The sequence below is a fragment of the Rhea pennata genome, chromosome 3, assembly GCF_028389875.1.
Source record: "Rhea pennata isolate bPtePen1 chromosome 3, bPtePen1.pri, whole genome shotgun sequence".
Lineage (NCBI taxonomy): Eukaryota > Metazoa > Chordata > Aves > Rheiformes > Rheidae > Rhea > Rhea pennata.
In genome coordinates, this window is record NC_084665.1 from 6,515,667 (window position 1) to 6,539,665 (window position 23,999).

At 41.4% G+C, this 23,999-nt stretch overlaps 1 protein-coding gene across 6 annotated transcripts in view; it reads left to right on the top strand.

Annotated features, from left to right (window-relative positions):
* CCDC85A (coiled-coil domain containing 85A) overlaps nt 1-23,999 on the top strand; it is a 100,310-nt gene that overhangs the window by 60,425 nt on the left and 15,886 nt on the right. For 4 of the 6 annotated variants that reach the window (XM_062571483.1, XM_062571484.1, XM_062571479.1 and 1 more), the window contains exon 3: nt 18,338-18,414. The exons of 1 other annotated variant lie outside the window; for it this stretch is intronic. In XM_062571483.1, coding sequence (XP_062427467.1) covers nt 18,338-18,414 — 77 coding nt within the window. Of the gene's footprint in view, nt 1-18,337; nt 18,415-18,634; nt 18,704-23,999 lie in introns of those variants that run through there. One more of the 6 variants, XM_062571480.1, reaches the window with a different exon arrangement.

Sequence of the window (23,999 nt, forward strand, 5' to 3'; positions counted from 1 at the left end):
GCATTCTCTGATGAATAAGATTTGATTGCTGAAGATCAGATCCTTATCTAATGGAGATTAACGTAACTGCGTTTACAACAGATGGATGTTTGGCTGCAGGAGCTTTGTAAACAAGACCCTTGCCAGTTTTTATATTCTGGCTTAAAGGCTCCTATTTTTGGAACTTCTTTACAATCTTCCGGGTATTTTGACAACATTCTGTTTCTTTTCCAATGTATCTTTTAATTTAGATGAAACACTGCTTGCTTTTGGTTTTTCTTTTTTTTTTTCCCAGAAATGTAAAATAATTCTAAATTTATAACAAAAATAGAGCTCGTTCTTAATGATTGAGAGATCATGTATCCCTTGGAAAGCATTTAGTAAAGGACTGGCACCTCTTGGGGATCTGCAGAAGGACACTTTACAGAAAATGTGTAGGATTTTAGCTGTTGTTCTTAATGAATGTCTTGGCTGCTCTTCCTTGGGCCCCCTCCAGGCTTTGCTAACATGCAGTTGGTAGGGCCAGGCAAATAAAGCCAGGTCATTCCACGCAGAGGATTCTTCCTGCACACTTGTGCCCCAGAACATCTCATGCTAATAACTGGCAGTTAACCAAGATCTTAATAATGCTTTTTAAAATAGTACAGTCTCACAGAAATCCTGTTTACATTGTAAGGTGCTGGTAAATGTAGTTAAGCACATGATAGTCCAGTCTTTGATAACAAGATTTTTAGAACAGATTCAAGGGTGACTGCTGATTTCTCCAGTTCTGGGGATACAATGTTTAAAAATGCTGAATTCCTGGCATGCAAACCAACCAAACCAACCAGATGTCTTTGGGAAGCTGCAGATTAGGTTTCTGGTCACCAAGATGCTTTAGAAAGTTAAATCCATTGTCTGTTCTGAACATTTTGTGCTTTTAAATTATATAGTTAAAACTTTACATTCTAGAAGTTCTCCTTCATTCTGATAATTTGCTACCCTTACTATTAGATAAAAGTGAATTCTTGAACAATGACTGTCAGAGAATAAAATCAAAGAGGGAGTAGCCGGATATAATTAAAGCAGAAGTGGCATGTGTGCTTTAAAGAAATCAGCTATTTATCTCTTCAAAATTGGACCCTGTTACTCAGCTTAGTATAAAAGGATGAAACATTACTCCTCTAGATTACAAAAAAAAAAAAAAAAAAAAAAAAAAAGGAGTGCTCTAAAGCACTAACACTTCTTCATGTTTTTAAGTGTTAGCCCATTCAGTACTTTCACAGTGAGTTGAGAATAAGGCCTTTTCCTGAAGCCTTCTCTTAAAGCCTTTCATCATAAAAGGTCCAGAATTCAGGAAAAAATAAGATTAAGTACATACCGTTCTTAGCATACTTTTGGATACTGAATTGTCAGTCCAGCAAAGCATGGCTGTACACACTTGCAGGCTGGGCTTTCACACAGCCTGAGCCTCAGGTTACTTTGATTTTTCCATAATGACCTTTCTGCTACTGAAACCTTCTTGAAAAATAGATCTGCAGAGCTGGTGGCAGCTGGTAGCATCCATGGGAGCTTGGCTACAGTGGAGATTCCCATAGAGATGTTGCTGGTCCAGTGTAGATCAATTTGTTTTGACTGCATTGGCTGGATAGGCAGGAGATGTTTGAACAGAAGTCTTGGCGGAGCACGTGCAACCCGCCGGGTTATTCTGAGATAAATCAAAGAGACTTTCTCAGCGGTGTCACCCTTCAGCACACTCATAGGCACAGTCACTGAATGGCATCGTAGGTCATGTAAGAGAGATCCCTTTGCAGGTGCAAGAAGACAATTTCTGCAGTAAGCAGAATGACACAACTTCAGGAAAGGTTATTTACCCAAGATGTAATACACTTCATCTGTGAAGGAATAATAATGATAAACAACAACTGTACATTTGATACTATGTATTAAGACATTTTTATGTAATTGTTGGAAAAAAGGTATTTCTTGGCCACAATTTGAGATCTGAAGAGGAAAAAAAAACAAGAAACATTTTAATAAAGTGCAACTCCTAAAAGATGTTGGCACAATTCACTAAAAAGTAAGAAGAAAACAGATAAAATTGTTTATACATGTGAATGATCCTTAAATTGAAAGCATTAAAGCGGATAAATGTGTGTAGTGCAGCCTGTCAGTAGAGATATGTGCTGTTTTGTATTATTTTTATTAAAGATAACTTTTCCTTTAAAGTAGTGCCTTAATCAGCACCATGTTAGTATAATAGCAGCGTACCATGATTGCGCTGAGATAATTGTCTGTGAAAAGGAACTGAGAAACTAGCAAACTGTGTTAATGTGGTGTGCTTGATTTCCTCTGAAGCCCTGATAAAACAAAGTTTCCACATTTTATGTGTTTCTCAAATGTAATTAGTCTGAATTACTTGATGATTTATTTCTTATATTTGTATATTCTCACAAAATAAAATTCAGTCTTTGATTAGCACTAGCACTCAGCAAAAGAAATGTAGGATACAGCTATGGAGATCTTAGAGAAGGCAGTAGGACAGGGAAAAATGTATTGGAGTGGAAAGAACTGTATGTGTCTGACCATGTGAGTGGGGAAATGTGGAAATGGTGTCTAAATGCAGTAGAAAGATGAGTTTTGAAACCCACATTTGTCCACATGCTAACTCTCTGTAGTTAGTTGGTAGTTGTGGTAGTTCTACATAGCTTTTATGAATCTTGTCTTCAGTACCTTACTATCATATGTACTTTTCAGGGCGACTTTGTGCCCAAATTAAAAGCAGGGATTTCCCTTCAGAGCTCAGACACAAAATGTTATGTTACAGGGTTTAGCAAACAGCATTAAAGTCCCTTCTGCATGTGGCAGTCACTGTCCAAACTGTTGTTCTTAAGAAGTGGTGGCTGCCTAGAGATTCCCTGACACATCACATAAGCTTAGCATTTTATCGGGACCCGGGAGACACTGGCTCAGATTTCCAGAAGTTAAGGAAATAAACTGGCGAAGCTGAGCTGGGATATCAGGTTAGGTGGGTGTTTGATCTTTTCTGGTACAGTCATTTTTATGCCCTAAGGTCAGAATTCTCTTTTAAGGTATCTAGAAGATGCAGAAGGAATTTGCAGAATTTTCTGAAGTGCCTGGGTAGGTTAGTAACACACTGGTTTCAGCTGCAGCTGGACATTTAGGCTGCTGAATCAGCTCTGAATATGCTGTCAAGATACATTTCTGCATCATGGTGAGTCTTGGTTCCTTTTTCATATCCTGACCCAAAGTGCCTGAAAGGCAAATGTAAGTTGGTTTTGCTCAATGCGGTAAAGAAATGGAAGATGGTCAGAGGGGAGCAAGGTGAAAGTTTAATGTAGGAGATGAAAGTGAGCTGATACGTCCTATCGTTTGATTGCTGTTTCGTCATGGACTTTCTGCGACACACTGGGCGTGAACAGGGCAAATAAACCTCTTGTCAGAAGCAGACCTCACATTTTGATATTTCAAATGACTTAAGCTTTCTGCTCCCATGAATTTGATCTGGAGACATGGATGTTCCACCTTCGGAGGAAGGAGCCCAGGATGTTTCAACCTAGATAGTCCAGTGTACTGTTGGAGATGTGGGAGTCTGTGGATAGTGACATATTTGTACCAACAGATTTTGGCTTAGAAGCTGTGTAGCTTGAGTATCTTTTTGTTACTCCCTTTTTGTTACTCCTTTTGTTACTCCCTTTCAAAATCACCCCAATAAAAATCCTACAGAAGACATATTGACTCTACAGCCTTTTCCTCTCTCTCAGGCAGCTGCCAGCATGAAATGATTTTTTCCTCAGAGTCAAATTCTGTGCTGAGATTGCCAATGGAGTCATTTTACAAAACGATCATCTTTTTGCTTTAAATTTGATCCCAATCAGCAGGGACAAGAAGTCATTATTATATATGATGGGTCTTTAATGGGCTATGGGAAGCAAGAGGATAGCTTCAGTCTAGAGGACTGATTTAATCTTGGAACATCTTTTGCTACATTTGGTAGCCCATCCCACACGTTAATCACTCTTGATGTAGAAAAATTAATTGTTAAACCGCTTTTGTCCTGATAGTTTTTAATCTGTTTTGTGTTTGCCCACATTAGCCTGCTTCCAGCAGTTCCACATCATCTGCCTTTGGCTGGTCACATCAGTGCTCCTATTCAGTTTTCTGAGGCTATAGTTCTCTTTACTTTGGAGACCTTTTTTATCCCATAGTTTTATCCCTTATGTGTCCAATTAAATATCCATCCAGTAATAAGATGCTCACAATTTCTGGCAGTATGTTCTTCCAGTTCTTTTTATGGTACCCACCACGGAGTTACCAAATCTGAAAGGTACCATGTGTACAGACTGGAATCACTGCTCTCCAGGATTATTATCTCTCATCTGTGATCAGGTCCTCTTCTGAAATACCCTGCCTCTCTTTTTCACCTTCATGGTGACAGCCATAAACTGAGACTGTCAGGAAAGGTTACAAAAATCTTGAGAAAAAACTTTGCTTAGAAAGAAGAATTTGGCGATCTTGTTCCCAACTAGGTACCGGAGATGAAGTGCCTTTAGCTGATGCAACAGTGGCAGGAGGAGGAAGAGTGGCCTGTACATGGGGCTGTGGTGGTGTCCTGGTTCCATGGTGGTGGCTTGCTGTAGTTAGCAACTCCTGCTGATTTGCTGCTTCTGGGAGGAGATGACTTCCTGCTGCTGAGTGCTAATTGCTACAGATAAAGGCTACTCAGGTGGAGATCTCAGTCATGCAAGCAGTCTACCCTGGGCAAGCAGATGCCTGCAGCCATGTGGAAATGCTGGATGTTTGGAATGCTTTGTTTTTAGAGGTGAGAGCCCTCGATGCCGGCCTTTGCCCTCTCTTTCCAGTCAGTGGTGAGATCTACTCCTCCCAGAAGCAGGTACAGTGCATAGCTGCAGGCTCCATGATGTCTCCTTGTTGAGTGCCACCTTACATGCCAAGTTACATGCCAAGGCAGGAGTTTGTAGCTGTGCAGGAAAAAATGCACGGATCTGAAATTAGCTGAAAATTAGCTTTGGTGTTCGTTAGAAAGTATGACTCGTTATTCCGATACGAAATTGTGTATTGGCAGAGCTTTTTACAAAGCTAGTAAGACATTCTTGGAAATGTTTACAGCTCCTGCAATAAACCCAAATAACTTTTTTGTTTTTCTTTTCTATTGTATGACAGAGAATTAAGAAAGGACTTAAAGTATCGCTGAGACAAATCTCTACAATTGATCATTATTTATCTAATAATATCTTGTATGTGTATTTAAATGATGATGCCCCTCATCAACTCTTCATCATTCATAAAATACTGGGCTATGCTTATTTCGTAACCACAGTATTGTGAAAAGACTCTGAGGTCTTTCTGTATAGAAATAAAGTGTAGGCATTCTATAAATATGTTGAATTCCTTCTCTCCGTTATGGCATACTGTCTTGAATTTTTTAATTGTAATGGTAAAGTTTCTTTGTAGGCATCTACAATATGTGGGTGTGCGAGATGGCTGGATACGGGAGGATTTCTCTTCTGTTCATTGAGCATTGATTCAGATCAAATAGCAGAACCATGTTCATATTTACATTTGACATATTTTTACTCTTACATTGAGGTGAGAGACTATATAATCAGCAAGAATATCTGAGATACTAGTCTTTTAATTTACCTGTTTGATTCATATAGCTTGATATATTTTGATGTGTTTGTTAAGAACTATTTGCCACTGAAGCTTTCCTTGTTACTTGGAACGTGTATTTTAATTCTGAGTTATGTCTGACCTGTAGTTGAAACTCTCCAAATGTTAAGGTTCTTTGTCTGCAGGTACTCCCATAGTGGGAATAAGATCTGATCCATATTTAGTGTCTTGGCATTCTGCTTGTTTTTTCCTTCCTCTTCCTTCTCCTCTCTGACATTGATTACAGAATTGATTTCTTCATTCAGCTGAAACTGTTATTATCCCTTCCTATACTTGCTACATGCAAATGCTACTCTTTTTTCTAGCATAGTCTTTACTGAAAGCCTTTTTGCAGTTCAGAGTACTTTAGTACAAGGATGGCTTAAAAGTAAGGGACACTACAAAAGCTTGAAAAATGGTTGTATTAGGGCTGTCTAATGCAGTTAAGAAGGAGTATTCCAAAGGGTGTTACAAGCTCTCATGATTTTCATCATCTTTGATGTGACAGGTGTCAATTTGCACATTTTAGTTTAAGAGTGAATTTAACAGTTTCTTGGCCCTTTCAGAAGTTTTTCCTATACCCCAGGGATAGCAGTTTGACAGGTAATAGTTGTATTAAGTCCAAGTATCTTTTCTTGGATAATTGTTATATGGCACTTTCCCCTGAAGATCGGGGGTCCCTGCATTCCTCTGAACATGGAAGACATTGGGTTTGGTTGCCTGGAAGGGACCTTGGCCAGTGCGTTGTTCCCTGGTAGAGTTCTTGCAAGGCTTCATAGCACACTGGAAATTCGCTGCCTCAGAGGTGAGGGGCTGGGACGACTCTCTTGTGGGAAACGGAGAGAAGCGGCGGAACAGAAGTGAGCCGAGGAGCTGAAATCAGAGCCTGAGAGAGTGGTTTCACCGCCCCTCTTGCCATCGTGGCACCTCTAGCCTGCCCCGGCACGCCGCAAGCTGCTGTCAGATGGTTTCCAGGCTCCGACACGGGCAAAGGCGGCTGCAGAGGTGGCCTCTCCAGGCTGCCTGCTCCCGCCGGCTGCCGCCCACTGTTGTCACTGCGACTGTCTCACTGGGGCCTTCTCTGCATGGCCAGAGACTTCCAGGGCTCAGCAGAGGTCTCCCCTATGCAATTTGCTGCATGTTGTCATCTGCGGACTATGCTATAAAGTCTACCACTGTAGACTTGCAGTCCCTGGTCTCCAATTTAATTAACAGGTTAAGCAGCGAATACATCCGAACACTCGCCAGATAAACCCACAATATTAAATGTTGATGTCACTGAAATCACAAGCAGATGGCTTACAAAGGAGTAAGAGTGTGGGCTGGTTGTTCCTCCATATATTCATGTGCCTATTGGTTTCTGTTGTGAGTTTTGGCATCTATTTTATAGTTTTAGCAAGAAAAAGTGTGTGTGTGTGTTATTCTTCAGTGGCTTGGATTTGGTTTTGAGTGACACAAAGAGTAACCTATGAAATGGGAACGTACAGGTTGGATAACTGCCTGCTAATTTAAGTAGATGAGCATAAAAATGATTCATAGGTTTTATGTGATGATAGAAAATTATTGGAAACATTGTTTTCAACTTTGGCCAGACTTTCAAGCGGAAGTCAGTGTAATTGTTAACTAGAGCTTATTGTATCAGTGCTAAAATGCCCAACCAAACCAACTTTTCTACATTTTATGTTTCTTCCACATTGGGTGGGCTGTGTCGGCAGGCAGGGAAGCATTCCTAATGAGCAAGTGAGTGTGTGGTGGCATCAGGATGTACCAATCACTTAAGCAAGTGGAGCCAATAAGGATTTTACCAATCATGAAACACACAAAATCAATGCCAGAGGAAGCTAACAGCCAGTGGGAGAGGTTTTACAAATAGCATAATGGGTTTGATTTTCTCAGTTTCCATCAGTAGCATGGCAGGTGCATTTAGCACAGACTGAAGTGGAGCTAAAAGGATATCAAGGAGTCCAGGGAGAAAAGCTTTGCTATTGTCGCCTTTGGTGTCCAAAAAACCCCAAACAAACCAAGGTTACGGTTACTGCATACCATTAACGTGACAGTGTTATCCAGCTGTTAGCAAGAGTGCTGTGGATAGCTCCAGAGAAGCAGGGAGCAAAACCTTAGCTAATCCGAGATCTGATGTAATTTTTAGGTTCTTAAGGTTCACTTTTATAGTGAAATCCTTGGTTGCTATGAGAGTTTTTTAAATTAATGCTTTTTTTGTGGATGAATTCAGTTGGCAATTTTGTTGCATCCTGAGGTTAAACATGTAACAAAACCTCCAACAAATACAGACCCAAATCAGAAAAGTTCTTCAGCTGACTCTGCTTACCCTGAACGTACCGGAGGAGCCAGCGAATAGCTGGTATCACAGGCAGCGCCTAAGTGGCGAACGAGGGGAGGATTTAGACCGGATCCCGGGGCATTCCTCAGGTGACCTCAGCAGAAGCAGCGTGCTGCTGAAGCGGAGCGGTGCCTGCGTGCCGAGGCAGGGGCAGCCGGCGCGCAGCGGCCCGGTTAACGCAGACCCGCTCGGGCTGTCGTAGTCCACAGCGTCAAAGCGGCGCTGCAGTCCAGACAAGTGCAAGCGCACTGGCAGTCCGGGTCAGACAGCGTCGATGAATCGCTGAAAGCGTGGCTGGAGCTGCCTCAAGGAGATGAGAAATAGTAAGTTTTCCTTGTAATAAATAGAGATAATTTGCAATTGAAAGCTGCTGTAACTGAGAAAATGCTACTTTCATGTGAAATCTGGATAAAAATATCTGATTACAGAGGTAATTTTAATTACCGTGTCTAATAAGTTCTGGAAAGAGGAAGCATAGCACATACTGCCTGAGAAATAAAACCAAGTGCTTTGGTGGAGGGGATAATGTTGCATTCTGGATGTTTAAATTAGCGTATGTGAGTTTTTCACTTTGCTAGGATTCCGTTTTGAACTACTCAGTGAACTGTCTATGCTTAGTCAACTAGATTCTTAATTATAGGCAGGAGTCGGGAAGTACTGGATCCATAATCACAAGAAAGCTCCACTTCGGGGTGGAAGAATTTCAGACAACAGCAATATTGCAAAATGCAAACCTTTATCCTAATGCTAATATTCTAGTCTTTGGCCTTAGGCAAACTTCTTTCTCTCTACATGATAGTACTAGTCCTAATGTTGCTGGGTTACAGGGGAATTCTACTGCACGTTAGTAATAAGTTCTCTAGCACTTACCGTGTAAGAGTGTTAAGTAAGATGTGCAATCATTACAGAAAATCATAGAAGAAAGGGCTGAAAACGACCTTCAGAGGTCATCTAATCCCTCAGCTAGGAGGTAGGACACCGGCAGTGTCAGTACGAGAACAACCAACTTTGGGGTTGCAGGTGGTGTAAATAGGATTTTTCTTATATTCAAAGTAACTGAAAGGGATGGATTGAAATAATAACATGCTTTCATTGTGAATATTAATATTGAAGTAATTACATGAGGTTTCAGACAACTAGGAATTATAGGACAGGGAGATACTTTGCATGTTGTTGAATCTGCTCCCCAGCTAGCACAGAACCCTTTTCATAAACTGATTGGAGCTGTCAGCTGATTATAGCAGGGTTTAGAATAGCCCTTGCATAGCCTTGTTTTTTCATCTTCCATTTATTGAAAGATTTAGTTTTCTTTGCAGGATGCTGAGTGTGGATTTGAATGACCAAAATCTGATTTGATATGCAAATATTATATTCCTACCAACACAGTGCAGGAAGAGTAGCATAATAAATGACTTTCCCCATTGAAGCTGATCCCTTCTGCATATGGCTTAACTGAACCTTTATTGCTGTATGTCTGTGTATCACTGCACATAACATGCTAAATTCTTTGCTGAGGTGAACTGTTGGCAGTTTCACTCAGTTATACTGCTAGACAGTTTGTGTTCTTAATTCATATCAGGATGTGACAGGAGCTCTCCAGATTCTGGCAAACTCCTTTAGAAACGTGAATACCAAATAGAGCTGGGCTGGTGGAAGCAAAATTGTTGTTGTTAACAGAACCAAGATGATGTTTGCATTCTCCTGAAATCGCGTTCTTCTGTTTTCTGGCCACAAGGACAGCCTATGGCTGGTGCGGAGCTGCTGCTCCACACCAGCTTTCTGTCTGGCCTAGCATCCTATCTCCAGCAGCGGCCATAAGTAACTGCCAAGGATCAAGGCAAACAGCATTCTGTTTTTCTCCTAATACGTCCAGTCTCCAAGTATATTCAGTTTGGAGGATTTTCTCTCTTACTGTGGCATGTCAGCCTTGTTTATCCTCTGTATTACAGTTTTTCTTCAAAGTTAAGAGACTGAACGTTTTTTTTATCCTCAGTGAACCAACTAGTATCTTCTGCACTGATGATTTATTGTTTAATCAAAAGGAGGTATGTAGATACCCAGTGGTCAATTTTTGCAGAAAATTATTATTAACATATTTGGAATCAACACTTTTTAAAAATCCGGAAAAAGAGAGTTTTAGTTCTTCAGTTAAAGCACTTTTAATGGATTATTTTCTGAGCTTATGTCAGTACTAAAGGTATTACATCTCCTACCCTTGCTTTACCTCGGATATAAAGGCATTGGATAATATCCTTCCACCTGCCTTATTGTGCTTGGCACCCAAGCTCACTTGAACATATGGAAGTATAGGTTGAACCCTTGAGTTTTTGCTTTGTATGGGATTCTGATCTATCTGTTCACAAGGAGCTAATAGCTGGGTAGAGGATCTCATATTTTAGGAAGATCTCCAGTGCTATCCTACATTTGCCAGTTCTTATCCACTTTGTTACTTCCATTACCTCCAAGGTGACAGAAACTGCCTGCCAGAGCATACCCACTTCAGCAGTGTTGGCTCTCTTACTCCTCACACATCTTCTGCACTTCTCATCTTCTCTGGTAAGAGAATGTCACATCAGCTGGCTGGAAAAAGATATTGTAGTCCTGGTTAAACACTGTTCTGAGAACGAAGGTTACAGGGAGCGTGGTTTTTGGAAAGAAAAACATTTGTGTGAACGTATTTTGAGCTGAGAGTGGGATCAGTAGACAGATGTCTGCTTAAGAGAGCGCATTACTTACATGTCTGTCACATGGGAAAGGGTGGTGACTGCGAATCTAACAATTCCTTGTCCACGTGCTTCTTCCTGTGGGATTTTGAACTGCTACCTTGGGTGCAGAGCTCACAAATCAGCGTGATTAGGGAGCACAGCAGATTCTAGAGGAGCAAGTCCTAGAGGAACTTCTAGTAAATGAGAAGGTGAAGTGACGAGGACAGAGCTATCAGAAATTGGGCTCTTGGAACAGAGTCTGGGTCCAGCTCCGCAAGGGAACTCTGAGGGGAACATGTTGCAGCCGTTCCAGTTCAGAAATGGGCATGGGGAATACTGCAGACTGAAGCCTGCAGGCTTTCCAAATATTTTTGGTTAGTTCAATATATTTTAATGTTGTTAATAATTTGTTTTTGTCAATACAATATTTGGGTTGTAATAGAGATAAGAGAAGCAGAAGTTAGTTGTTTTCATATCCAATGTATGCAGTTTCACATAAGCCACAAAAAAAGAACAGATCAGTTACCTTGTAAGCTACCAGAGCGTGCTGCCTTGCAATCCCCAGCCCTGTATCACTTTCCCCAGTGGTTTGTCATGACTGTATGAGGAAAGTGGTGCCCAAAGCATCCTGTTTCTTCTTCTTTGCTCAAATGTTGTGATTGTAGAAGTGATGGTACTGCCCCGATGGTGACAGTTGTGTTTTTAGTTACCTTTTTAAGACCTGAAAACTTTGGGACTACTTAGAAAGTACCACTTTATTTGGAGGAGAAAAAAGGACTTTGCTTCTCCAAATGTGTAAACCAGAGACTTGCTCAGCATCCTGGCAACATCAGACTTGTTGGTATGATCAGCAGCAGTGATCACAAACCATCCTGTAAGGCCACTCAGTCCACAAAACCGTCGGCTGGTGTCCTTTGCTTTGATTGAGTTGCCCACACCTGTGAGGAATATATGAGTGCAGCCTGGGAACCCAGTATGCTTTGAATAACCCATAATCTAACCTCTGATACTATTCTAGGCATTGTGCCATGCTAAGGGAGGCTCATTTTTAATAACTTCACGTAAGTGTAGTGTTGCAGAACTGATATTTTATTTGTTAGTACCAAGTGGTTAGTAGTAGGCCCCTTGGTAAGGTAGCCTGCTCAGAGCTGGTAGCATCCTATTTCTGTATCTCTACAGCTTCCATCATCTCAGTGCCTGAGCAATAATAACAATAATAACAAAAAACAATAAAATTTATAAGCAATAAACAATAACTAGCTTTATGCTAGTTACCCCCAACCGTCTGACTCCGTTTACCAGGGGGAATTCACAATGGCAGGATGCTGCAGGTGCCTCCGCACTGCTGTGTTGCTGCCCAGCACGGCTGGCTTCTTTGCGTTGCAGTGTGCCCTGCTGCCTTCCTCTAAAGAAGGACTAAAGTGTTACCACCATCTCCACTGGAAGAGTGGAGCTACAGCAAGGAGCAGCAGCAGCTTACCCTAACGTGCTGGATCCCTGCCTCGGCACCGGCTGGAGTAGATGAAAGTCAGGAACACAGAGTCCCAGAAGTGCTGGAGACTGGGAACACTTTGGGGAGGATGGGTGAGTTCTTCTGTGAGATATGGGGAGTCTGTTCCTGATGTGACCTGGATTGGTGGGATAGGTGTGGAAAAGGAAGAGAAGGAGAGTGCATAGCTCTGCACTTGTTTGTGAGAGGCTGCCTGTGTGCTGGGGACTCTCCCCCAGCTCTGCTCTGCAGTGCACAGCAGCACGCTGGCTAGGAAGGCTGGTCTCCAAAGGGAGCAAGGCTCACCTGCATGTCTTCAGGGCTAACCCTGATGTGGAACAGAAAAGCCTTTTCTGGCTTTACTTGTCATTGGATCAATGCCTTCTTAATATTAGCCTTAAAAGGAGGGGAAAAAAAAAAAAAACAGAAAAAAAGGGAAACTCTTCAGAAAGCTAGAATTTAATGCGACACCCTCAACCATTCTAAAATAGCAGAGGATAATCTAGCTTAAAGAACATTATGAGGTATTTAATAGAGTGAGATCAGGCACAGGCACACAAAAATGGATAAAGTCAAGGCACAAATCTGCCCTCGGCAGCAACATACAGGTCTGATAAAGTTTGACATAAGCCCAAAATATCTACTAGCTTCAAGAGTGTGGATGTCAAAAGAAAAAGAGATCAGCTGCATAAATATTGATGTTCTCTAATAACATGTTAGAATGATGGATATGGAGAAAGAGCGGATTGTCACTAAATATTGCTAAAAGCAATATATTATTGCCTCTATAATAAATTGGAAAAGAATTTTAGTTTCATTCCTGAAATGAAGCACTGCGCATAATGATCATATTTGCAGTCATCTTAAGAGCATGGGAAGCTAAACTACGGAAGTTAATTTGATGAAATTACAAAGTTTTTCCATTTTTTTTCCCCACTGGAAAGATCAAATGAATTTGATTATTATTTATCACTGAAATAAGACCTAGACTACACTAATGGTAACTTAATAGTCATATAACTTAGTTCCTCAGTTTGCTCCTGGTCTTCTGATTACTTTACTGCAGGTAAGTTTTTCACAAGCTCTTTTTGGAGTGAACCGATTAGTTCTCTCTGAGACAAAACCTGGGGATATTTTATTCTGAGAACTGCTTCCTACTGGCATTATAGACAAGACCATGTCACATTTAGCTTCCTTCACCCCGTGCGATCTTCTAACACTTTCTTAGCACACCTTTTACACCTCCCGCTCTCCCATGTCACATCCCACATATGTATCATGCTGCGTGCTTGAAAACAGCATTCTGATAAGATGGGACATGTTCCTCACGTGATTCCAGATGCTTTGCACTGAGGAAACCGTGCAGGGATCTGTGGATTAGAGCCATAGGGACAAACAAACTGGCTGAGTGTGGACTTGGGCAGGCCGTGCTGGTGTGAATGAGAGGCGTTGTGAACCCCCTGGCCTAAGGGTGGGTAACTTCAGCAGTGTGGATGTATCCCAAAGGAGCAATACATAAAGAAGTATTTGGGAAAGAATATAAGAAGGGGAGTTTTTTTCATCTTTGACTTCAAGAGATAGTAATGTAATTTAGGAGCATTAATGGAAGAGTATTAATTTATTCAGTATGAATCTGACTGTGAGAATGCAAATTGTTCAAAATTGTTATTTCAGTAAAACTTCTGCTTAGCAAAGGAAGACTGGAAGGAACACAGATAAGCAACCAGGAAGCCCATAGCTGATGAAACTGGTAATTTGGCTACCACAGTGTCATGTCTCTGTGATTATTAATTGTCTGTTTTTATCTGAGTATGCCTTTGATCTCAACACAGTTAACAGTTTTGTGCTGTTACTCAGAATACAACACTAGAGCTTTTATAGTGTTAATACAAATACCATTTTTACTACTTGTATTTTAGACAGAAGGAGCTCACTTTAGAGCGGTATTTGTAAGTTTGTATATAAGCAACCTACTATCAAATTTAAGATCTGGCAAGTAATGCAGGGCTTTTGTGTACTTGCAGTTCTGTGAAAATTACAAATATTATGTAAATCTACTTGGGAAGGATAAAACAGAAAAGATTTTATGACTAATGACATCAACTAAAAATCTTGTTTGTGCAGGTTATTTTTCAGAGCGGTGATTGCCTGATATATTGTAGCATCTTATAAAATGCTTCAGTGTCAGATAACAGTAATGTTGTAAAGAGATGCTATGTTTCCATACTCTTTGACTTTGGGAGACATTTGTTTTCAGGTCAGATACATATTCTTGTTGAAGATAAAGCATGATGATCTTCAGTTCATTCTGCTTCAGATTAAACTTACTTAATTTTCATGTGGAAATTTGTCTGGAACAAGAAGGGGAGCAACATCAGATGACCATTTTCTGGTAGTTAGTTTAAGATCTATTCTTTATTTAGGGTTCTTTACCGATCTGCAGGCTAGTTAAGAACAGATGAATTTTATAGTCCCTTCCACAAACTCTTTTAAGATGCAACTTTTGGGGAATGGCTTGCCGTGGACATTACTGGTTAAAGTGTTTCACTTTGTGTATTTTCAATTTCTCCTTCTCTTATGTCCTTGACTGCCTTTTCCACTCGTCTTTTCCTCTAAGCTCATGCATAGCATCACAGTATAAATACATTAACAGATACTGAAATATATATGCATCGAGCCTATGCGTCAAGAATACTCACATAAATAAGGATTTGCTAGATCAAGCCTTTGGTAGCTGACCTAATTTTCAGTTTTAATCATATTACATAAGGAAATTTAAATAAATATTTCACACTTTAAAAAGGGTTAGAACATGAGGAGATTTTAGACCGGATCCTCAGCTGGTATAAACTGGCATTGTGAAGTTTCGAACTGACAGTGGAGCGGTGTTTTTTGAGGCAGCAGACGCCTCAGTGCTAGACTCCAACATGTAAGTGAAGGAACAGAACCGAGAGGCAAACCTTGCCAAGAGCCCTGCAGCATATGCAGGACTATGCAGTACATACACTGTATATAAATGGTAACACAGGAAACGATGAAAAGATTCAGCGTTGACAGGAATCAAAAGGGAGCTTGCATGAACTAGGCTGGTAAGCACAGCATGCTCTGAAGGGGCAGCTAGAGGTATATTGTACGGCTTTTGTATATATACTGCTTTCCACCTGGGCAGAGCTGGGGTGTTAGTCAAGGTACTGTCAGATGCGAGTAGTCAGGAAGTCAGTGCCCAAGCTAACATAGCAGCAGAACTGTAACCAACAAATTCAGAAATTACTAGGGCCAAAGAAAGCCCCTGCTTCGGTCCATCAGAAAAGATGGCTCCAAAAATAAGTAATAATAATAATAAATATATGTTGAAACCAACAGAGAGGAGAAAAGAAATGTGCTGGGAGCTCTTGCCAACACTAATGGCCATAATAGTGAGGAAGCTTCTGCGGCTCCTCCCAGAAGTGTTACTGCTGGGAAGGGAGCTGATTTGATGGGAGGGACCTTGTCATATAGAAGTTAATTGAATAAGCTGTTCATTTTCTAAGTGCTCATCTGAACCAGGCTTAGCAGCTCTCCAGAGACGCACCCATCACTAGCTATGAAAATTCTATGTGCACAGAGCACATAGAACCTCAGGTTACCTCTTTCCCTTGTGTTGTACAATGCTATTTTTAATCCAGTGACTTGCTGTGCAGTAATCATTTTTGACAAATTTCTGTTTATTGTCTTCGTGTTCTGTAAATTCGCATGCACTAGCTGTGTGTACATATTTTAGCCTACTGCAGTCTCACAGGAGCAGTAAGTGACACCTCATGTCCTGTCACTTTTATTTTATGGGGAGGCTGGCACAGTGATTTAGATATCGGAAGAAAAGGGTACGCAAATTCATCTCAAAATTTAAATCGGAGAACTGCTCTAGTGTCAATGCAGCTTTGCAGGTTTATATCAACTGACAGTACTGCCCTGGTGCCCATGGGTTCCATACAATTAGATATCAGAGATGTAATTGTTTCTACTTGTACACTAGTTACATGGTAGTGTGAGTACATATAAAGTAATGGAATTACATCACAAAGTTTAACGGATCATGGACTCAGGAGTAAATACATAGTAGACTTCCACCTAAGTATGAGGAAGTACCAGCATCGTAGCAGTGATTTTGTACTGAGAAGAGGTCTTTTCTCTTACAGTGACCAACTACTTTCTCAGGCATATATTTTTTCTAGGTACAGTATTTTAATGGCAGAATTTCTGTGTGCCCTGAAAAATGCACGATAGGAAATCTCTCAAATGCTTCTAGCAATGGATCTTGGATCTACTCCTCCGACACTAAACTTGAGAACAGACTAGATCATGGCTCATTTTCCAGGCAGAAATAAGAACTTTGATTGAAACATTCAGAAGCTCTTTCACAGCATCACGGAATGTTTGAGGTTGGAAGGGACCTCTGGAGATTGTGTAGTCCAACCCCTCTGCTCAAGCAGGATCACTGAGAGTACAGTGCACAGGATTATGTCCAGGTAGGCTTTTAATTTCTCCAGAGAAGGAGACCACAACCTTCTTGGGCAACCTGTTCCAGTGCTCTGTCACTCTAACAGGAAAGTTTTTCCTCATATTCAGGTGGGACTTCCCATGTTTCAGTTTGTGCCCATTGGCTCTTGTCCTGTTGCTTGATACCACTGAAAAGAATCTGGCCCCATCCTCTTGATGCCTTCCCTTGAGATATTTGTAGACATTGATAAGATCCCCTCTCAGTCTTCTCTTCTCCAGGCTAAAGAGGCCCAGCTCGCACAGCCTTTTCTCACAGGGGAGATGCTCCAGCCCTCTGATCATTATCATAGACCTATGCTGGACTCTCTCCAGCAGCTCCATGTCTCTCTTGTACTGGGGGAGCCCAGAACTGGGCTGGGATGCAGTACTCAAGATGTGGTCTCCCCAGGGCTGAGTAGAGGCGCAGGATCACCTCCCTCCACCTGCTGGCAACACTCTTCCCAATGCACCCCAGGAGACCATTGGCGTTCTTGGCCACAAGGGCACATTGCTGGCTCATGGTCAACTTGTCCACCAGCACTCCCAGGTCCTTCTCCACAGTGCTGCTTTCCAGCAGGTCAGCCCCCAGCCTGTACTGGTGCCTAGGGTTATTCCTGCCTAGCTGTAGGACTCTGCACTTGCCTTTGATGAACTTCATAGGATTTCTCTCTGCTGAATTCTCCAGCCTATCCAGGTCTCTCTGAATGGCAGCACAGCCCTCAGGTGTGTCAGCCACTCCTCCCAGCTTGGTATCATCAGCAAACTTGCTGAGGACGTGCTCTGTCCCTTCATCCAGGTCATTGATGAAAAAGTTGAACAAAACATTGCTCATACCCATGGGAAATCTTATTCTTCATAATCAATCAAATTGTCTTATAAAAGGCAGTGATGTTACTAGTGAGTTGAGCTGGCAGAATTTCGCTCTGCAGCCAAACCCACATAGCAAAGCAGCATGATGAGAGCGTATGCTAGTACAGTATTGCCATAGCTTGCACGAGGAATAACAACTGTAACGAATGTTTTGTCTCAGGTTGTTGTGTGTGCTATCAGCCAGACTCAAAGCTCTCTCGGGATCCTGGGGACACACACAACTGGTTACCAGCACAGACTATAACTTGTGCCTCCACGCTATCTAGCTGTGCTGCTCCTGCAGGCTAGATCACTACTTGCTTGGGAAGTCTGCATGTGCTGCAGACCTTCACTTAGTGGTGTGGAGGGACCTCTTTGACTGCATCTGTCTACAGAAGACAGTCTTCCCTTCCTGAGTTTTGCAGTGGTGAGCCTGTGGAGTAATGCATTACCCTTGTACAAGCTCACAGAGCTTAGGGTATGAGATAGACGAAATCAAGTCTGTGTTGCTTTTCTGTAAGGTTTCCTGTGTCTGAGAAAGGACTACTTTAAATGTTATTTTAAACTGCTGTAGTTTAGAATCAAAAGTGACAAAGAATTTGATTAATTCTATCATCAGTATTATTTGCAGTACCCTTGAGAGGAACAGAGCTGAATGTTTAAGGGAATTTTAAGAGAAGAAATCTGCTGTGAGTACAAGTCAGAATGTGGCACAGGCTCTGACGCTAGTAAACACAAGCAGATCTATGTGGATAATATGAGTTTTTTTTTTCTTTTTAATTTTAGAATCAACCTTGTCCTATGTTAGGCAGCTGGAGGCAAGAGTAAGACAGCTGGAGGAGGAAAATCGCATGCTACCCCAGGTGGGTGACTCCTGTTGGTGGGAACAGTAGTGGATAGCTAGAAGTAACTCTTGAGTCTTAGTGCTTGAGATAAAGTCAGTATGTCTTGTGATCTGACAAGGCATTTGGGTAATCAAAGGCTCTCGCATCTTGTGTTTCTCTCTCTCATGACTGAGTGGAACATTTCTACTGGTGTGTTTAAGACTATGACAATACTTTCATTCATTTTTCTCCTTTGCAGGTGTTGATACGTTGTTAAGAAAAATTCACTGGAAGCTGCTACTTATATTATAATTAAAAATTCATTTAAGAGTTGAAAATTACAGTGAGCAGACTTTTTACATTCTGGTTGAATTCCAAGAGATTCTTGTAATTATAATATCAAATACTTTTTATAGTTAACTAAAATATTTTGCTCTAAATACACATTTTAACTAATAATAATTGGATTATATTATTTTTAATATTTGAGGAATATAGCAGGTACTTAAATGCAAGACTGAAATTAAATTGAATAAATAAATAAGCAAGCATGAGGTTAAAGGTTTTCCTAATATGTTTTTTAAAAGGAAAAATTTAGAAGTTCTTTAAGAATGAATCAGACGTGTGATTTTTTTATATATAAACAGGAGGGGGAAGCTGCATTTTGGTTAAGTGAAGCACTGGTTTAAACGAAGTAATTTCTCTGAAGAACAAAAATGCTTTTCATTGAACTTAATCAGAACACTGTCATTTGAATATAAAATCCAAGATAACAATAAAATGTAGGAAAAAGTAAAATCCACTGGCTCTGGTTTATTCATTTATATAAGCCAAGATGCAGATTCTTTAGTTAGAAGCTATTTCCTTCCTTAAGCGGATTTTAAGCAAAGTTTTTTTTTGAAGCCATAGCGTACAGTTAGAAAGGCCTTTTTAGTTCTGTCTCTTGCTTTGGTCTTGACTTGTTAGATGATCTTGTCAATTTATATAATTTCTCTGTACCCTAATTTGTTCATCTGGAAAAGAAGGGCAATAGGAATGGTTTAAATGCCTATCCAGAAACATTTATTTGGTGTTCAATAGGAAAGAAAAAGTGTGATGCTTTTTGGTAAAGAATATTATTTTCTTGTCAAGGAAGGTATTCAGGGCATATGCTAAAAGAAAGTTGCCTGAAAAGTACCATTGTGACTTCTCTTAGGTTTGGAACAGCATTGAGAGATAAATCATGCAGAATGTTCTTTGTGGGCAACCTTTAGAAGTGACTGTATATTTAATTCCTCCAGCTTTGGAGGTGTCCAAATGGAAGCCCATTAACTGGATTACCTGATCATGTCAAAGACTGAAACACCCACGTTCTGAATGTTGAGTTCTTTGAAAATATTTTCAATAGAGTGCTAAAACTAGAAATTGCTTGTGAAAACAGTGCCTCACCCTATAGTTACTGCAAAAGTAAAAAAAAAAAAAAAAAAAAAAAAAGTGGGATATTTAAGGCAGAAGACTAAGGCAGCAAGTCTGCAAATTGCTTTTCATCAATACACAGCTCCCAAATCCCAAGTTTGTCATATATTTGGTTTTGTTGGCGTGGGGGTCTACAGTAGGGTTCTGAAAAATACCCTAACATCTCTGCATAGTTTATCATGGGAAATAACGAGTGATGTGGGGTCATGTTTCCTGGCATGCCTTCCTCATCTTTCACACTGAAGAAAGTCATTGCTTATGGAAGAGCAAGGAAGTGAAGACATGAGGCGCTTATGCCGAGTCTACACTTGGTCACATTGGCGTTAATTTTGTATGAGTTTTTCTGGGGAGTTTGGTGTTCCTGTGAGTAACACCTTGAACGTGATGTCAGTGCTGATCAGGCCCCGTGAGAAAGACGAAGCCACTGGGTGGAAATGCGTGAGCTCCTGGCACTCGTCTGATTCCGTTTAATGGCAGGAGTGGGAGTTTGTTAGGCATTAAGCCAAACAGTGCTTTTGACAAATCAGCTGAAAATAGATGACAAGTAACAACGGATGAGAGGTTTTGGCACAGCTGTTGTCTAGTTACAGTGTCGTGCCTTAAAATTTCACCAGTGCTTCAGTGACAGTGCGTTTTGTTTTTTGTCTGGAACGTCATTATTTCTCGCTGGTTGTCGTACTGTAGCACTTGGGGGCTTTGAAAGTTGCAGAACTGTACTTAGCGTGGGAGAGGTGACGGCTCCCACTCGGGAAAGTGTCTCTTCTACTAGGTCTGCTCGGAGGAGTCCCCTCCTTGCTATTTAAGACACTTTTCTCTTTCCTCCTGTTGCACTTTTACTCTTTCTTCCCTCTACTTTCTCATCAGTGTCTATTTTATTCCTCCTTTTCTGTGTATGTATCACTCATGAAAATAGAGCAGCACATTTGTTGACACTCTCTTCAGATAAATCACTCCTTTCATCTACCACTAAGTTATGATTCTTTGCCAGTTTTGCTTTGCTTGTCTCCTTCCATACATATTAGTTTTCTTTGCAAACTCCACAGACCTCTAATGTAAAAGTTTTATTAATATTTAGTGGCAAGAACATTTCCAGAGAAGATGGTATTAAGCGCTGCCATCGCTGTTCAAGTGGAATCTGAATTTAGTTCACCCTGCTGTACTGACAGACTTCCTGGTCTGGGGAAAAGCAGTACCATCACTGAATCAATATTTTAGTCTGATCAGGAAACAGAAAAGGTATAAAAATGCACGTATTCACTTGAGCCCGTCAATGTCTCTTCCTTTGCTGCGCAGTTGTTCTCGTGATGGTTTATAGCGTACTAGTGAGTTTAAGAGTTATGAGAAGCTGTAGATGGGCTGTTGGTTTGCTTTGTTGATGAAGGCTGTAATTAGCTGGTTTTTTTTTCCTATTTCTCCCTAATAGCATGGAACATGGATGCAGACCCTTTCAGTTTCTGGCCATAGATAGGATTTTTGTGCAAGAAAGCAGATACTTTCCAAGATGTGTGGTTTGCAGCTGGGTCTTCGGTAGAGAATGCCAAACTGTACCGGTTGAGTCCGAGACAAGGTGTGTGCACAGCTTGCACTTCTCAAACCCTTAACGTGGGTAAGGGTGCTTGGCAGCAATATCTAGAGAGAACGTTTCCAGTTTGCGGGATGAATTTCAGCCCAGAGGAGTTCTCGCCTGTTCACCACGCAGCAGCGCGTTTCCTGTGCTGAGGCTGCAGCAGGGCTGGCGCCGGGGTGGCTCCCTGCAGCAGAGGGGCAGGGGCGCTGCTTAGTCTGGCAGTGGCTCTCTGCTGCTGCCTTGAAATGTACAGGGAACTACAGCTTCGCTGTGGAGCGGTTTTTGCCTTGTTCAGATGTTCAGAGAAGCGCGTGAGTGTGGCCAGCAGTCCAGCCAGAACAGAATTCGTGTATTGTAATGAAGGTACCTGTCAATAATCAAAAAAATATGCAAGGATCAAAAAGATGGATTCCGATCCCAATTACAGCTTCATGGACTATGTTGTGATATCAGTTAGGTCAGTGAATAATTTCAGATAACTGAAAACAGGAGAATCCTCCCAGACCTGGCGTGGTGCATGACTGCTAACCATGTTTTACACTGGTGGAAGTGAGATCAGGATCTGTCATCCACATGTCAGTTAACTGAAGATGTTCCTCAGTTTTTTTTAGGGATACTATTTCAGGGCTGATGAGCTAAGCTGAAATGTTACGGGAATGTGAACATCTGTCATATAATGGCAATGAATGCACCTTAAAAAGATGTTCTTGGCAAGGCACCAATTTAAATAACTTCAATTTTTATTTATTTTATGGGAGGAGGGAGCAAGTGGCACAGGTGGAGAGCCGTGAGATATTCCCCCCCTTCTAATTCTTAGTGTTTGTAATTTGGTTATACCTTTTGTGAAAGAGAGAGGGAATACCACCAGGACACTGCTTCCTAAACAAAGAAAAAGAATTGGTCGCTGGGGCCAGAGGTCCACCAGAGAGCTCAAGGAACTGAGTTTCCAACTTCCATGGCAATCCTGCGTCTGCTGGTCCCAGTGGAGTTAACCCAGCAGCCTGCTACTGCAGGGCTTGGCTAGCAAAAAGAATCCATAGGGTAATCTCTCATTTCCTCTCCATTTTCTGTGTTAGGCTGCTTCCTTTCAGTTTTACTATTTGCTGATGTAATATCTGGAGCAGAACCCACACAGGATCAGGTCTCCACTCTGTCAGCTGCTGCTTGGATGGATTTAGCATGAGGCAGGCCCTGCCCCAAACAGTTTAAGCTCTGTAGTCACAACAGGATGATTGAGAAGAAACACAAACAACAGGGAAACAGGCACCTAAAATGCATCTCTTGTATTAAGCTGTGCCCATTCTCCAAAGCCTGCGCTGGTCCCATAGCCAGTCTGCTGTTCCTTCTTCCACTTTCTCTGGGCCAGCTGGCAAGTCTCTAGTTTATATGGAAGGCCGGATGGCAAAACAGAGACTGTCTTTTAACCCTCTGCTTAGTGGGTCTTCAGTGCCGCAGAGAAAACCTGGAAATATCAACGTACAAGAATAAACCAGTGTGTGTATGGTATTATCACGCTTCAGCATGTTACTGGCAGGAGTCACTACCTGTGCTTGGTGACAAACCAAGGTAGCGTCAAGCAAGCACCAGAAGTCAGATGTTCATGCGAGTTTTGTGCAGAATGACATTGTGGGGTTAGATCACGGCAGGTTTTGGAAGCCAGGCTTGTGGTTAAACTTGGAGAGCCCTGGCGCCCGGATGGCAAAGCACTATGTAAACACAGGATTTTGCAGGAAGTACCTCTGGGGCCAAACCCCTCCTTTCCTCTTCAGTGGCTGATCACAGAATTTTGCTTCTTTCCAGTGGATGTGATGTGAGGCCTCATCCCTTCCAGGTCTGCCTGCATGATGTCCTGAGCCTCACTGGGCCTGAGTTTGAAGATTACCCACATGCTGTCACTGGCTTCAAAGTCTTTTTGTGCCCAACTAAATGCACATCTTCCTCTAAAGGTTTAGGGTTTCTTCCCTCTCATGCCTGGCTTAGATCTTAAGACATGTCCATGAGATCTGATGCAGGCATCCATCTCTGAGCTGGCTGTGTATGAACCAGCATTGGTCCCTAAGCCGCGAGATAGCTTTAACGCAGGACTGAATTTGAGCAATTCTGTTGTCACTCGTGTGAGTGTTTCTGTTTCGTAGTTCTTCTCCCAGCTTCCCTTTACTAATCTCTTCATTCTTTTGCATCTCCTTTTATTGTCTCTCACATCTGCTATTGCTTCAAGCACTTCTGTTTTTTGCATTCGTTGTGGCCTTTTCCAGTTGTGGTATGTTTAAGTCTGAAATGGCAGGCATGACCCTTGGGCACACACTAATTTATTTTCAAGCACTTCCGTCTAACACTCTCCATTTCCATTTGCTTTCTTCTATTGCATTTTCATGTTTTATTTCATCCTACATTTCCAAATCTTTCAAAAAACTTTTGCTGAGATTTTCCTCTTGCTGTTTCCCTCTGCATGACCTGATTTTAGTTACAATTCTGATCAGAAGATGTGAACTGTTTGGTTAAACAGTATTTCACCCACTTTTGTGAAATCTGTGCCATTCACAATCTAATCTTATTTTGTCTCCTTCTTTCCATAGCATGTAGAAGAATAGAGAAGAATTCT